Here is a 16308-nt window from a genome sequence, read left to right as displayed (position 1 = left end):
GATATTATGTGCCCCCTTTCTTTCTCCTGGCAGTGTCCCTTTCTTATAGTATTATGATAAATATTCAGGGCTTGCTTATGAGTGAGAAGATGTAGTACTCAGTTCTTTGTTTCTGTGATAAATCACTGAGTAGTATAGATTCTAAATCCATCCCCAAGTTGCTCTGAAGTCCATAATGCTGAGCTTCTTTATGGCTGTATAATAGTCCATCGTGTATATGTACCACAATTTTTATCTAGTCCACTTTTGATGGGCAGCACAGTTGGTTCCATGTTTTTGCTGTTGTGAATAGTGCTGAAGTCCAGTGGAAAACAGTGTGGCGATTTCTAAAAGATCTAAAAATCAGCCATCCATATGACCCAGCAATCCCCCTTTTGGGAAATATACTCAGAGGAACTCAAATCACTCTGCAAAAAAGATACCTGAACACAAAGGTTGTTATTAATGTCAGTGATGCCAAAATGTTATTGCTATTTATATCTTATACTGTATTTTTATCCTCCTCAAAATGCTATATGAGATGTGAAATATTATTTTTGCTTTATATGTGAGACAACTGAGACCCAAAGAGGTAAAATTATATACTTAAGCCTTTATTTGGTGGGAGTGTCAGGGTTTCAGTCTGTCACTCAGGCTGGAGGGCAGTGGCGCAATCACAGCTCACTCTAGCCTCGAACTCATAGGCTCCAGCAATCCTTCATCCTTCTACCACAGCCTCCTGAGTAGTTGGGATTACATTTGCAAGCCACCATCCCCACTATTTTTTTCATTTTGCTGTGGAGACAAGCTCTTGCTATGCTGCCTAAATTGGTCTTTAAACTCCTGAGCTCAAGCAATTCTCCTGCTTCAGCCTCCCAAAGTGCTGGGATTACAGAAATGAGCCACCATGCCTGACTTCTTCATGACTCTTATGGATATAAGGAATTTATGAGAATTATTCATAGACTTTACCATTAATTAATTGATTCGCATAAAATGTTTTAAACATTTATCATATAGCAGAAAGAGTGCTTGGTACCAGAAATTCAAAGATGCATAAAGCATATTCCTTTTTCTAAGAGGTACATAGTCTACTGGAAAAAACAGCTCTGTAAATACATACTTAGAACATGAAATACTATGTTAATAGAGGTTTTTGCAAACCTAGAAAAGCTTATTTTATGAAAGTAACTAATTCCAAGGGAGACAAGCCTCATGGAATAAAGTGACCTTGTAGATGAAGTGAAATTCTAGGACATAGGAAAAAGACCCAGGGTAAAAAGAGAACTTGGATTGTTATGGAAATTTTGAAATATTCAATATATTGAGCATACTATACATAGCCTGTATAAAAATTTGTATTAGGACCGAAAAGGAAATATAGCTATTCATTGGAAAGTAATGAGAAAATGACAATAGGGAGAGATGAGTTGGAATTTACCAAGGAAAATGTATTAGAGGCTTTCAAGAAAGAACATGGCAGTTGGGCTAGAGGGAAGAGGCCAAATTAAAGAGTAATTTCCATGACCATTCACAGTGGCTCACTCCTGTAATCCCAGGACTTTGGGAGGCTGAGGTGGAAGGATTGTTTGAGTCCAGGAGTTGGAGACCAGCCTGGGTAACATAGCGAGACCTTATCTCTACAAAAAGAAATAACAATAATAATAACTGGGTGTGGTGGTCGTGTGCCTGTCATCCCAACTACGGCAACTAGGGAGGCTGAGGTGGAAGGATCACTTTAACCCAGGAGATAGAGGATGCAGTGAGTAATGTCCTATTAGAACATGAATTACCGTGTTAACAGAGGTTTTCACAAAGCTAGAAAAACTGGTCTTATGAAGTAACTAATTCCATCTGAAGTTTGAATAACATCAGTATATGCTGTGCCCTCAGGCAACTAAATATAGCTTGTGCAGAAAGAGAAATAAGCAGAAGCAAAATATTTTTAAAACAAAGAAAAATGTGAATACACTGCAGCCTGGGCAACAGACTAAGAACCTCAACTCAAAAAAACCCCAAACCAAAACAAAAAAAAACAGTAATTCTGATTTTGAGTTGGTGGACTTTAGACACAAGCATGAGAAGAAAGAAAGGAAAAGTATAGGATGACCTTAAGATTTCTTGTTTGGAAATTATTAACTAAAATTCTAAGTAAAGACAGGAAAAATAAGGATTGTTGATATATTATGTTTGAGGTTCACATCAAATGTTCTGTTAAGGATAGCCCCCAAACCAGCTGAATATAGAGCTCAGGTAAAGCCAGAACTTGGAGCTGTGTCATAACTAACTTGTAAACCAAGGGTTAGTAAACTACTGCCCATGTGCCAAATCCACCCACTCCCTGTTTTTGTAAATAAAGTTTTATTAAACTCCAGTCACATCCATTTGCTTATGTTCATTCTCTGGATTTTTCTGATCTACAAGGCAGAGTTGAGTAGTTATAACAAAAAACTATAATGACCCAAAAAGTCTAAAACACTTATTCTTGAGACTTTTATAGATATAGTTTGCCAATACTTGCTGTAGATAGTTGAATCTTTGAGAGTGAATGAGATTTCATAGGGAAATGTCCAGACAAGAAATTTCATAGACTTACCTGTAACAACTAGGTTTTATTTTGAGTGGAAAATATTCTTGTCTCCTTTAAGCACAGAAGAAGAGACCCCATAATTGGAAAGAAGTCACATTAAATGTGGTGGGGGATATAGTTAACTTAAGTCTGTCTTTGTTACTTGTTTACATGGCAATAAATGAAAAGTTATTATTATAAACAAGAGAAAAAAACTATGGAGAATTTCAACAGTGAAGAGAGGGGATAAAGGAATGAGAATGAGTTACTAAATTCAAGTATTATAATCACTGTGAGAAACTTAAAATCGAAGTATCACTTCAAACTTGTTTGAAGCCTACGAACCAGTCTCACGACCTAAAGAGGATTAAGGATCAATAAAATAAGCAGAGTGTTATAAAATAAAATGTCAATTCAGAGCAGTAAAAATATCAGCATTGAATATGTTGAAAACACTAAAACTGAATGGGAAAGCTATAACTTTATATCACAGTGTTTGTTTATTTCTGTGCCTTGTTCTATGAATATTTCAAATTATAAAAATTTTATTAACAATGAGAGCAGATTGAAGGGACTGGGTTTGGGGCAGACACTTTTCACTGCACACATTTTTATTTATCCACTGTTCACCCATTATTATACTGTATGCATGCCTTATCAAAAAAAGTGAAATCAAGTCTCTTGCTTAGAAAAAAATGGTATATATCGTACTTCAGACCAAACTCAAAAGTAAAATCTGGAATATTAAAAACTAAATGGGAACAAAACCAAATTAATAAAGCTTTTGCAAGAAAATAGAACATATGTTCATGAATGGTGGGCAAAGAAACATTGTTTAAAGAAATATATGAAGTACTAATTATGAAAAAATAATAAACTGTACTATGTTGCATATTAATAACCTCTGTACATCAAAAGACAGCATTGATAGAGTAAACGTGAAGGCTACAAAATTAGAGAAGCTATTTGGAATACACATGACTGATGAATTGTGTGCATGATAATTATGAAAAAATCTTACAAATGATTTAGAAAAGAACAGACAATCCAGTAGAAAATTGGGGAAAGTTCCTGAAAAGTGAGACATGGCACAAAGCGGGCTTCTGAGCTGCTGACAATGTTCTATATGTTGACCTGGATGGTGTTTATTAAGTGATCACTTTACATTAAATACTTAATGTATTTTATGCTTCACAGCAATACTATCTAAGACTTTTGTCATCTTTACAAAATAAAAAAATCCAAATGGTCAATAAATATGTGAAGAGTTTCTAAGTCTCATTAGTAGTTAGGGCAAGGCAAATAAAAGCTAAAATGAAATACCACTGCATACCAAATAGAATGGTTGAAATTTAAATGTATGACAATACCAAGTGGTGATGAGAATGGAGAGCAATTGGAAATTTTATATTATGCTACTTGGTCTGTGAATTGTAGTTAGGGGTGTAAACTTCATACACTACTGCTGCTAGGAGTTAAAATCATTTGACACTCTTTAGTAATTTCAAAGATCTACATAATCTATGGCCTATCAATTTCACTCCTAGATATAAATATAAAAATGGCCTCAAACTAGAAATTACCTAAGTATTTATTAATAGTAAAATCGCTGCTGTGGTTTCAATGTGTCCCCTCCTAAATAGGAGAGGGAATCCCCCAAAAGAGAATTTATTTATAAAAAATTGTGTATTTAGTCTTATTTATTTAAACTTCAGTCACCTTCAAAGTACTGTCCGTTTGATGCAATACACCTATCGAGATGCTTTTTCCACTGCTCAAAACAGTTTTTGAACTTATGAATTTTTATGACTTTTTGTGTTTCTGCTGATTTTTGTTTTACCTCTTCCACGTTGGCAAAATATATCCATTTGAAGACATTTTTCATCCTGGGAAGCAAATTTTAAAAATAGTCCTTATGGGGAGATTGGGTGAATAAGGAGGGTGGGGCATGGGGGTCATGACATTTTTGGTCAAAAAGTGCTGAATACTCAGTGTGGTGTGGGCAGGTGCGTTGTCATGGTGGAAGAACCAGTCACCTGTTTTCCACAACTCAGGTTTCTTTCATAAATCATGATGCAACCTTCTCAAAACATCCAGATAAAAACTTTGATTGACTGTTTGATCAGAAGGAACAAATTCTGAGTGTACTACAATGGGCCTGCTCTCCAAAGATAATTCTGGGATTTTCTGGATCCTCCTCATGCAAGCATTGCCAAAGTGAAAATATTAAGAGGTGAAGCCAAAAAGATAATTCAACCATGAGGACTTCTTTTTGTTAATGGTATTAAGGCCCTTATAAACAAAATTTCACACAGTGTTCAGCTAGCTTGCTGTCTTGCTCTTCTACATTCTGCCAGGTGAGGATGCAGCAGGAAAATGTTCACCAGATACCAGATGCCAGCATCATTTTCTTGGACTTCTCCGCCTCCAGAACTGTGGGAAAATAAATTTTTATTTTTTAGAAGGCACTCAGTCTCAGATATTTTGTTATAACAGCACAAACCAATTAAGAAAATAGTACAATGGAAAGTTGTATAACAATGAATGATCAACAACATTGATACTAAAAGTGTAATACTGAGCAAATGAAGCATCACACAAAAGCATACATATGGTAGGATTTTATTTGTAAAAAATTAAAAAATATACAATAGCAAACTATACTGTTAGAAATGCATATTTAAATTGTAAAGCTCTAAAGGAATAATTATGATGAAAGCAAAAGTGAGGGTTATATTGTCAGGTAAGGAAGAAGTAGTGATTGAGAGGGTCTTTAAGAGGGGTTTCTGGCAAATGAAAAATTATATTTCTTCCTTGGGCTATGGTTACCATGGGGTTGTATGCATTTTCTCCTATGTTATGTTTCACAATAAAAGATATTTAAGGAATGAATATATACATAGTATAGTTACAGTCAGGCATGGTCAGCCATAGACTTTATGCTGGAGCAGTGATTTAGCATTCATAAAAAAGCTAATGACATTGCCTATTTAATTACTCTAATTTTTGAAATTAAAGATAAAGTTATTTTTTATATCTGATCCATACCTGAGAGACACTGGCATGGCTGGGATTCTATGTTGGTGACTTGATTTGCATTTAAAGGCCTAAACCAAATAGAGATAGACAAATAATATCTACTACTACTACATATATTTGTTGAAACACTGCCAGGCGCTGTTCTAATAAATTTGCATATACTCATTTATTCGACACTCACAATTAACCTTAGGCGGTAGGTTCTACTTTTGTAACTACTTTTCAGAGAAATCATTTGCTTTCCCAATGTCACAAAGCAATTGTTGGAGCCAGAATTCAAACCTAGGCAGTTTGGACACTGCTCTTCCTGCCTGAAGAGGCATGGTGATGGGGTCAGGTATACCCCTGTGTCCAGTAATGTCAGTGAGACTTTCACACAACTGGAGTGGACTCTGATCTTACATGTATAGGTCTGGGCTCAGTGTACGAGTTAGGTCTGGTTTCTAGTTTAGCCTAGAAAGCTGGGGACAGTGTCTTAGGAGTAAGAAATAAAAGGGAAATAGGAGGGGTGAGGAGAGTTGGAGCCATGGGAGAACGCCTTAGAGTGACTCAGGTTCTGGAGATAATATTTTTAAACTGCTAACATACTTAAATTTTACTAAATATTTTTATTATTTGAGAAGTGAGGGCAGGAGAGAGAAACAAGGAACTATGATTTGGGGCAGATAACTAATTTAACTTTTGTTTATCAACACCTATAGTTTGGGTCAAGATACTTTAGCCAACATCTCACCCACTCATCTAATCAAAGATGAAATATGGAAGGGGAAATAATCAGCAGTCCAACGCTGAGTTTGCAGACTTAAGTAGAAAGCCACATGCATATGTCAAAGGGCTACTAAGGTGTTATTTATTTAAATCTATTTCATGGAATTGAGCACCATTTTAATGGCCTGAAAGTGTTAAAGGATGTCCCAAAGTACCTAAATTACTCCCTAAATGTAATTTATGCTAGATAATAATCTGACTAACTTGATTTAGAACAGCAGGAAATAAGTTATGCTGCACATAAATGAAGCAGCAGTGTAATTTTAAATACCGGTTGCATAGTGAATGAGAATTTTAATATTTGCAAAATTTTAAAATGACTTGATTTATTATCCATATGTTTATACTGACATTTTGTCTTTTATTAAGTTCAGTTTGAATTTTCTCATACTGCCAAGAAAAAAAAAAACTTTTTTCCTAGAAATAATAACGAGGGTAAAGATATTTCTTTCCCTGAATTCTATTTTTAATGTCTTTATGTGTTTCTAGTTGTTCCTGTCTTTTCCTCACTTATGGACGGTCCAATTAATGGAATGAGAGAGATTTAGGGAGCACAGTGACTAATTGGAGATTAAATGTATAAATCTAACATTGTAAAACCAGCCACATTTATATGCATATGTATATGTGTATATATATATATACACATATATGTATATGTGTGTATATATATAAATATATATATAAAATATATGTATATATACATTCAGTATTTTCCTTGGTGGGAAAGAATTTAAGTTTATAATAACTTGTGATAAAAAATTGTAATTTTACATTGTAAATTCAAGAATAATTTTAGACTCTGCTATTAACAGCACATATTAAATACTAAAAAGTATATTCTAAAATTTTATGTGAGGTTTGAAATGGAGTTTAAAGTATTATTACTCACATTAAATGTCATCACATGTAAAGCACATACTTTTATTCTTTAATATCTTGTTTGAATAGCGTTACTCATTTTGAAAGTAATTTTAATAATAAAATTAAATCAACTTTACAGTTTCCAAAGTTTTAGCAGTTTCATGCTATACTGAAGACTTTATATTTAATATATTTAGAGCGTAACAGTGTAAGTCATTTATATCAGGTCTTTAAGAATGCAAAAGTTTGTGTTGTAGGAGTTAGGCAAAAGAGAGCAAAAAGGGAGAAGGGCATTTCGGGCATATGCTACTGATGTGCAAATTCACAACCCCTGATGCAGTAGCTGGGGTTAGGGGAACTTCAAACACCCTTGTGTGGCTGGAAAGTCCATCCTTCCTCACTTCTGCGTTCCTGGAACAGTGGTGTAAATGGACAGCCCAGGTTTGCTCTTTCTCCCTCTAGCTCTGTCTTGCAGAGCTAAATTTACTATGATCAAATATATGGACTCCTACTGTTTTCTTTTCTTGGGGGGAATTGGAGGAAAGCTAACTTGTAAAAAAGAAAGAGGATCAGGGTGAGAGGAGGGTTTGTCCAGTCTGATGGAGGATGGTAATCAAAATGGGTGAGTGGTGGAGAAACAAGTCCGTTCAAAAGGCCTGAGACTGGAAACCTTTGGCATATGCAGTAGCCTGGAAGAAGAGAGGGCATTTATACCACATATATGGGAAAAACCAGCACCTTCTAGTAGTTAAAAGTGTTAGTTCAGGTGATTGGGTAGAAAAAAAAAAACAAACCGAGAAAGGGATTGATGACTGCTATAAAGATGAAGTAGTAGATTGTGATCAACTGGTACTTTGTGCTCTGGTTATCTGTTGCCCGTTTGTCAGAGTATGATACCAGGAGGAGACTTGGAGGTAGAAATTATTACCATACGAGGCTACCATTTGAATTTATTTTCAAATTATTTTATTTTTATGACTCTCAAAATATCAAAAGCGCATTGTAAAAAAACATAGAAAACAGAAAAAATCAGTATTAGCGGAGTGCGGTGTCTCAGACTGTAATCCCAGCACTTTGGGAGGTCAAGGTGAGAGGACTGCCTGAGCCCGTGAGTTGGAGACCAGCCTGGGCAACTTGTAGAGACCTCATGTCTACAATAAATCAGAAAAACTAGTCAGGCGTAGCGGCATGCGTTTGTAATTCTAGCTACTTGAAAGGCTGAGGCAGAAGGATTGCCTGAGCCCAGCAGGTCGAAACTGCGGTGGCTGTGAGCCACCACTGCACTCCAGCCTGGGCGACAGAGTGAGACTCCAACTCAAAAACAACAAAAAAAAATTAATTAAGCATTAAAAATTAAGACCAACCATAGTCTTACCAAAATAGAACGATGCTGTTTCCTTTGATTCCAGTAATGCAAGTGTCTATACGACATGCAATATGCAATTTTTAAAGAAAATAAACTCTTAAGATATATTCTTGGTCATTTCATTGTGAATTAGATACCACTGAAAACCTATGAATGCTAAATTAGTAAACATGTAAAATATTCCCTAGGTCATTTTGATGCTGAAAGATATATCTTATTTGATCAACTCTTTAATACTATTAATTACCAAAGGTAGTGTTCTTATTTTTAACTAACTATAGAGACTCCTTTTTCAGCTACCATTTGCTGTCTTTTTTATATACTACCAAAATACTGTTTTACCTATTTTTTAAGATTAGGCTTATAGTCATGCATTAAATGCAATGTCTGACAGAATGTGATGTACATGTAGATATGTAATCAAATCTTAGGTTGATAATAAAGAAGAAAAATAAGGGAAAAAAAACCTCTACAAATTCCACTTTAAATTGTTTAACTGGTAAGGTGGGACTTTATCCTGGAAACAGAATATCCCCCACCCTAGAGCATGTGAGATGGTGGAAGGGGTCATTGAAGCAAGAGATATCTGGGTTAGAATCCCCTTTCTACAATTTTATGTCATTTTCACCTTTTGGAAAGTTATTTGACCTCTTTTCTCTCCAAATAAAAATGTTGATAATAATTGTTCTGCTGCAGGATTATTGTAGGTGTCAATGAAATGGCATATGCACGGCACTATAAAAGCACAGAGCCCAATGCCCGTCTCGTAGTAACTTTAATAAATGTCAAATAAACAGAAATTCCCTTCCCAGTAAACCAGTAGGCATATTTAGCAATATTTCAGTTCTAAACTTATATAAAATTCCTAAATGAAGTTAGAGGTCTGGGAAGATGTCATGACATTCAAAAATATACTCTAAAAAAAAAAAAGTAGATTTTTGTTTGCTCAGCCCCAGGAGCCCATGTAGATCATAAACCCCATAAGACTTCAAATCTTACTTTCTAGCAGTTTTTTTTTTTTTTTAACCTTGATTGTACATTGAAATCACCTGGGTGCTTTTGACAACACTAATGTCAGAGCACCACCTGCAAATATACCAATTTAATTGGTCTGGAGTAGAGTCCCAGGATTAGTGTTTTTTTTGTTGCTGCTGATTTTTAAGGCCCTACATGAGTCTTATAAGTAACTGTCTTAAGGTAAACATAAATCCCCGGTTCACAGCATTTCTGACTCAGAATCTTCTTTGATTGAAAGGTGATGAAATGCTTCTTAATATTCTTTTCTTATGAGATACGAACACATTGCCTTGTACTAAGTTCCTTCAACTTTCCAATTTAAATGTTGGTAGATACAATGAAAGAAGTAGGAAAAAGGAAGGCAACACCCATCACCTGGTTTAGATTAGTATATCAGTTAGCTGATTAATTGTTTACATCTGAGCTTATAATTTAAATTACCTCTGTCATTTTTTTTGAACATTGGCAATATATTTACTGATATTAATAATTACCATTAGTTTATTGGTGTGATAATGGTGTTTTGTTATATTTTTAAATTTTACTTAATATAATGAACAAAATAATTGTACAAATTTGTGAAGTACACAGTGATGTTTCAGTAGATGTATACTCTGTGTAACGACCAAATCAGGATATTTAGCATATTCATAACTCAGATATTTATAAATTATTGTGGGGAGAACTTTTGAAATTCTCTCTTCTAGTTATTTTGAAATATTCAATACAATATTGTTAACTATTTTCACCCTACTGTACAGTAGAACACCAGAAATTATTCCTCCTGTTTAACTTGATAAATAAACAGTTTGGATCAAAAATAATATTGAAAATAATAGAGTTTATAAAATAATTTCATTCAAAATATTCTGAAATTAAATATTTAGCTTCCAAATATTCAATTTATTACAATTGCTAGAATTAGAAAAAATTATTACCTTAGAGAAGAAAATGCTAATGCTCCAAAATAGTTGCCTTTATCTCTGTTTCAATCAAGAATCGTATTCAATTTTAAAAGGGAAAATTAAAGTCTTTAATTTAATTTAATTTAATTTAATTTAATTTTTTTTTTAGTTGGAGTCTCACTCTGTCGCCCAGACTGGAGTGCAGTGGCCGCTCCCGGCCACCGCAGCCTCGACCTGCTGGGCTCCGGCGATCCTTCCGCCTCAGCCTTCCGAGTAGCCGGAATTACAGGCGTGAGCTACCACGCCCAGCTAATTTTTGATTTTAGTGTAGAGATGAGGTCTCACCTGCCAGGTGGGTCTCGAACCCGCGGGCTCAGGCAATTCACTCACCTCAGCCTCCCAAAGGCACGGGATTACAGGCTGAGTCACCTAGCCCGGCTAAAGCCTTTAATTTTAAATCAACTTTTCTATTTAGTATCAATTTTTACTTCTGTTAATTGGAACTGAAATATATAAATGCAGAAACTATCAAAATAATATATTTGCCAATGCGAACAATAATATATGCTATGTTCATATAAATTATTTTATCCATTTATTTTTATTGATCCATATTTTCACCTCTAGGCGATTTGACAGATCTGTTGAAAAATGGCGCCGTTTTCATTATGATATGAAGATATTTAATCAATGGCTGACAGAAGCCGAACAGTTTCTCAAAAAGACACAAATTCCTGAGAATTGGGCACATGCTAAATACAAATGGTATCTTAAGGTAAGTTTTTGAAATTTCTTTTTCCAAATTGTATTTACCATTACCACATCAGAACAGCTTAACTTCTTTAAGTTCAGATTGTGAAGAATGATAGAATTTTCTAATTGTGGATGTTTTTTGTCATCGTTTTACATACCATCAAATTATCATAACGATAATATTAGGAGACTGTGCTAAGTACATTTTGCGTCAAGATGAAAGAGATTACTTAGACCCAACTGGTTTATCTGATGAACTGTAAAGTGTAATTGAATCTGTGATACAAGGAAGCATCTTGTGGCAGGGTGTATTGTGGCTTTGGGGCAGTGTGTATTTTTGCCTTATGTTGGAACCTGTCCAGAAGGAGAACTTGTGGTATACTTAGCAATAATGTAGTTGCTAGAAATATCCATCAAATTTCCCTCAAGGCAGGTTGTGGTGATGTAACAATCGTTCTATGTATTCTATTGACAAAATGCCTTCTGAGATAGTCCAGAGGCCAAAACAATGCAGAGTTGATTGGTAATACTTATTGACTTTTTTATGGTTTATGTTAATGGAGATGCAACATATGGATTATAGTCAGTGTGTAGTTTAATTTCAACTTGTGTCTTTGGAATATGCAGATGAAGATAAATTATATTGTGGAGTATATAATTTAGTTGATATAATATACAATTTAGGTATGAGAAATATTGTGTTTATTACACTAAGGCTTAATTATTTTTTCAATTTTTTAGCTTAAATTGTTAATGTTGCAATTTTCAGTCAAATGGATTTTGAATTGTGGCCAATTTTAAATGCTGGAAAATACTAATTAAGACAGATGAAGGCAAAGCATTTCTAGTAGTTTACTAAATAGTTTAGACATTTCAAAATGCTGGATTCATAAAAGTAATATTATGTTCAGCTTTACAGTTCTCCATTCTCAAATATGTTTGCATGGCAATATGCTTTTTGATATTAAGGAACTAAGCATTTAAATACCTATGTGCTATATGACAAGCTATTAAATACATAAAAAGAATGCTTTTAAAGTCATATACAATAATATGTATATCAGTCAAACGTGTATGCAAATCAGCATTGGCATTTGGAGATAGAAAAAATTCATGGATTTCCAATCTACTTTTACATAGAAGATATATTTTTCAATATCACTAAAGTGAATTTTGAGCTAATGCAGCACAATGAAATCTCTGTCTGAGAGACAGAAATAGAGTCATATACGTTATTTTGGGGGAGATATATAAAACTCTTTCCATTTCCAAAGATATCCAAAACAAGGTACTTGTAGACTTTTAATCTTCATTTTTAGTATAAAATAAGTATATACTTACTATAAAAAAAAATCATGCAACATAGACGTGTGTATGTACTTTCATTCTACTCCCCAGAGGATCGTTGTTTTGGTATGGATTTTGGTACATATTTCAGGATGGGTTCCCTGAAAAGCCCACTGTATGATGGAGATTAGCATCCAGAAGTTTTATTAGGGAGTGCTTTTAGGATAAAGCAATTTGTTTTTGATGTGCCTTGGTGTAGTTTTCTTCGTGTTTATTGTTCTTGAGTTCAGTTAAGCTTTTTGGATCTATGGATTTAATGCTATATCAAATTTAGAAATCATTCAGCTATTATTTTCAGAAATAATGGGACTCAAAATACACATATGTTAGGCTGCTTTAATTTGCCCCACTACTCAATTATGTTCATTTTCAATTTTTTCTCTATAATTAATTTTATGTAATTTCTATTGTAAAATTGACTAATATTTTTCAATGCCTAATCTGTAGTTAATTTTTCTAGTCATTATTTTAAACATCAGACATTTTCATCTCTTACAAGTGTGATTTAGGTCTTTTATTTCTTCATGTGTCTACTCAACATGTTTAATCTTTCCTCTACTTTCTTGATGATATGACATACAGTTATAATAACTGTTATAATATCTTTCTTTCCTAACGTTATCATCTGTATATATTCTGGGTCAATTTTAATGGATTTATTTTTCTCCTCATTAAAAGTGCTTCATTGGATGACTGATAATTTTTGGTGGTATTCCAGACATTGTGATTTTTAACTTGTTGAATGCTTGATACTTTTGTATTCAAATAAATATTCTTTTGTTCTATAACATAAGTAACTTACTTGGAAACAATTTGATCTTTTGAAAATCTTTATTTTATACTTTGCTATTTGAGAGCAAAACAGCATAAATCTAAGGCTAATTTTGCCCTACTACTGAGGCAAAAAACTTCTGAGTACTCTATCTTATGCTCTGTGAGTAATGAGGTTTTCCACTGTGGCTGGTGGAAGCAAGCACTATTCTCAGCCATATGTGAGTTTTGGGCATTGATCCCTTTAATTATTTTATTTTATTTTTTTATTTTAAAGATGTGGGATATAATTCAGGGTGAGATACATAACTGGTCATCGTACAGGTAAAGTGTGGGTATCTACCCTTTAATTATTTTGTATAGTTTTTTCGCCACCCCTGGGTTGTTTTACCACATATATGAGCTTACCAGTATTCAGCTGAGGATTAAAATGGAGCCTTCTGCAGATCTCCAAAATTCTTGCTGTGTATCTAACTCCTATCAAATATTCTGCCCTCTGATCCCTAGTCACCTTGGCCTGTTCAACTCTCAGCTTCGTTTAATGCAAGCTTCATTCAGGCTTTATGAGCATTTCCACCTCCTTTGTCTTAGCCTGGAGCTCTCTCCAGACAGTAAGCTGGGGCAATTTTAGGGCTCTGTCTCATTTGTTTCCAATCTCACAGGGATCACTATTCTTGAATGTCTGATGTCTAGCGTCTTAAAAACCATTGTGTCATATCTTTTGTCTGTTTTTTATTCAAGTTATTCAGACAGGAGGTTAAGTCTGGTCCCTTTTACTCCTTCTTGAAAGGAAGCAGAAGTCTAAAACAAATTATTTTGAAGTCATTTGATCTTTTAATAAATTATTATTATTATTATGCAATCTTGCAAATATATACTAAATTTAAATATCTGGAGAATGTCTAAAGGTCTTCACTTCTTTACAGCAAAGTTTCGTTTACACTAATGAACATTTTATAGAAAACTTTTTTCTTTTCTTTCTTTTTTTTTGAGTTGAAGTCTCACTCTGTCGCCCAGACTGGAGTGCAGTGGCACGCTCCCAGTCACCGCAGCCTCAACCTGCTGGGCTCTGACAATCCTTCCACCTCAGCCTTCCAAGCAGCCAGAGCTACAGGCATACGCTACCACACCCAGCAAATGTTTTGATTTATTGTAGAGATCAGATCTCACCAAGTTTCCCAGGTGGGTCTCGAACCCCCGGGCTCAGGCAGTCCGCTCACCTCGGCCTCCCAAAGTGCTGGGATTACAGATAGAGCCACCAAGCCCAGTCACGTTTTTTATTAATTGGATGATGTTTTAAAGATTTTTTTTTTCCACATCCCACTCCCAATATTTTGTTTATGACACAGAAATCAAAAATTAAGTTTCATTATGTGGAATGTTTCAAACTTGATGGCTCCTCTTTGGGGTTGGTAATAGTGTGGCTGTAAACACATTACTCTTACTTCCACCTCAAACCCACACATATCTCTTACCCAGTTTTGTTTTTATTTTTGTTTTAATTTGAGGGGAAACAGGTACAGGTTAGTTACAAAGATATATTGTGTGATGGTGAAGTTTGGCCTTTTATTGAATCCATCACCCAGGCATTAAGCATGGTACCTAATATTAAGTTTTTTGGCCCTTACTCTCTCCCCCCTTTCCCCTTTAGGATTCCACAAGACTACTTTGTTTAGCCTATTTCTTTATCAATCTGTAGATGAAATAAGAAAAATAATTGTAGACATCTGGAAGATCTTCTAGCTAAGGAGCTCTGAATGATATCACAAATCCTAAACAGTTACGATATTTCCATCCTAGTGATTATAAGCACAAGGTTACACACACACACACACACACACAAGATGCCTGACGTTATCTTTCCTTTCTGGGTAAGTTTCTGAAAAGAATCCAGTAAGACATTGAGACACCATCATTGATAAGGGAAATGGAAGCTTCGTTAATTTCATCTATCTTGGCTATCATCATAGTTGATTGGCTAATAATGAATAGAAGAAAGAGTTTACATATTTGCTAAAAAATAATTTTAGGAAACAGAATGTGGATGGTATGTGATAGCAGTAGACAGATTTGTTGGCATAAACCAGTAATGTTTACCATGAGAAAAATCAAGCAACCAGCCCATACACTAAACAGATATATACAGAGGTACATTGGAGTGTTAGCCTCATGTGTATAATTTTTAGTAAAAAATCATTTTTGGATATGAGGTGAAACAAAAATAGTTTTATGTTGTAAGTGTGTCTATATATATTTCTCTTAAACTGCATTCTATGTATTTCTTTCACTTAAAAAAAAAAGAGAAGTTAGTGCCCTAACTAATGTTTGGTTTTGTCATTAAAAATAAACTAGCTGCCAATACCAATAATATTTTATTAAAATATTCCAAAGCAATATGCCATGCCACCATGGGGAATCTCTTTAAAAATATCACTTTTTTTTAACCTGAGAACATATCGATCATGTCATACGCCTCTAAAATATTTTATTTTATTTTTTAATTGCTGCTCTTTTTAAAAAATAATTTTATTATAGTGATGTTGAGTACAAGTAAGAATTAACTACACAAGTAGGTTGCATGCAGATGAAGTGTTTTATTCATGCAAACAGACACGTGTGTATATGCATGCATGTGTGCATATGTTCATGTGCATGACTTTGGGCTTACAATCACCAGGACAGAAACAACTGTTTAGTATTTGTGATGTCATTCAGAGCTCCTTAGCTAGAAAAACTTTCTTCTGGATATCTACAATTATTTTTCTTATTTCATCTACAAATTGACAAAGAAATAGACTAAATAAAATAGTCTTGTAGAGTTCTAAAGGGGAATGTGGGGAGAGGTTAAAGTTCAAAAAAACTAATTTAAATCTAATTTGCCCAATTATCTCTTCATCTCTTTATGCATCTATTTAATAAGCAGTAACTGA

General features: G+C 34.3%; 1 protein-coding gene across 1 annotated transcript in view; it reads left to right on the top strand.

The window, feature by feature from the left end:
• The window catches only part of LOC103258005 (dystrophin-like), a gene marked incomplete at its 3' end in the record, with an annotated part of 161124 nt that extends 149842 nt beyond the window's left edge, over positions 1–11282 (top strand). Inside the window, exon 14 of the mRNA XM_008055710.1 lies at positions 11135–11282. Coding sequence (XP_008053901.1) covers positions 11135–11282 — 148 coding nt within the window. The remainder of the gene's footprint in view (positions 1–11134) is intronic.
• Positions 11283–16308: the final 5026 nt, after the last annotated feature.

Source organism: Carlito syrichta, unplaced genomic scaffold (assembly GCF_000164805.1).
Source record: "Carlito syrichta isolate Samal-C Ts95f unplaced genomic scaffold, Tarsius_syrichta-2.0.1 Scaffold301932, whole genome shotgun sequence".
NCBI lineage: Eukaryota > Metazoa > Chordata > Mammalia > Primates > Tarsiidae > Carlito > Carlito syrichta.
This window is presented reverse-complemented; position numbering and strand designations above follow the sequence as displayed.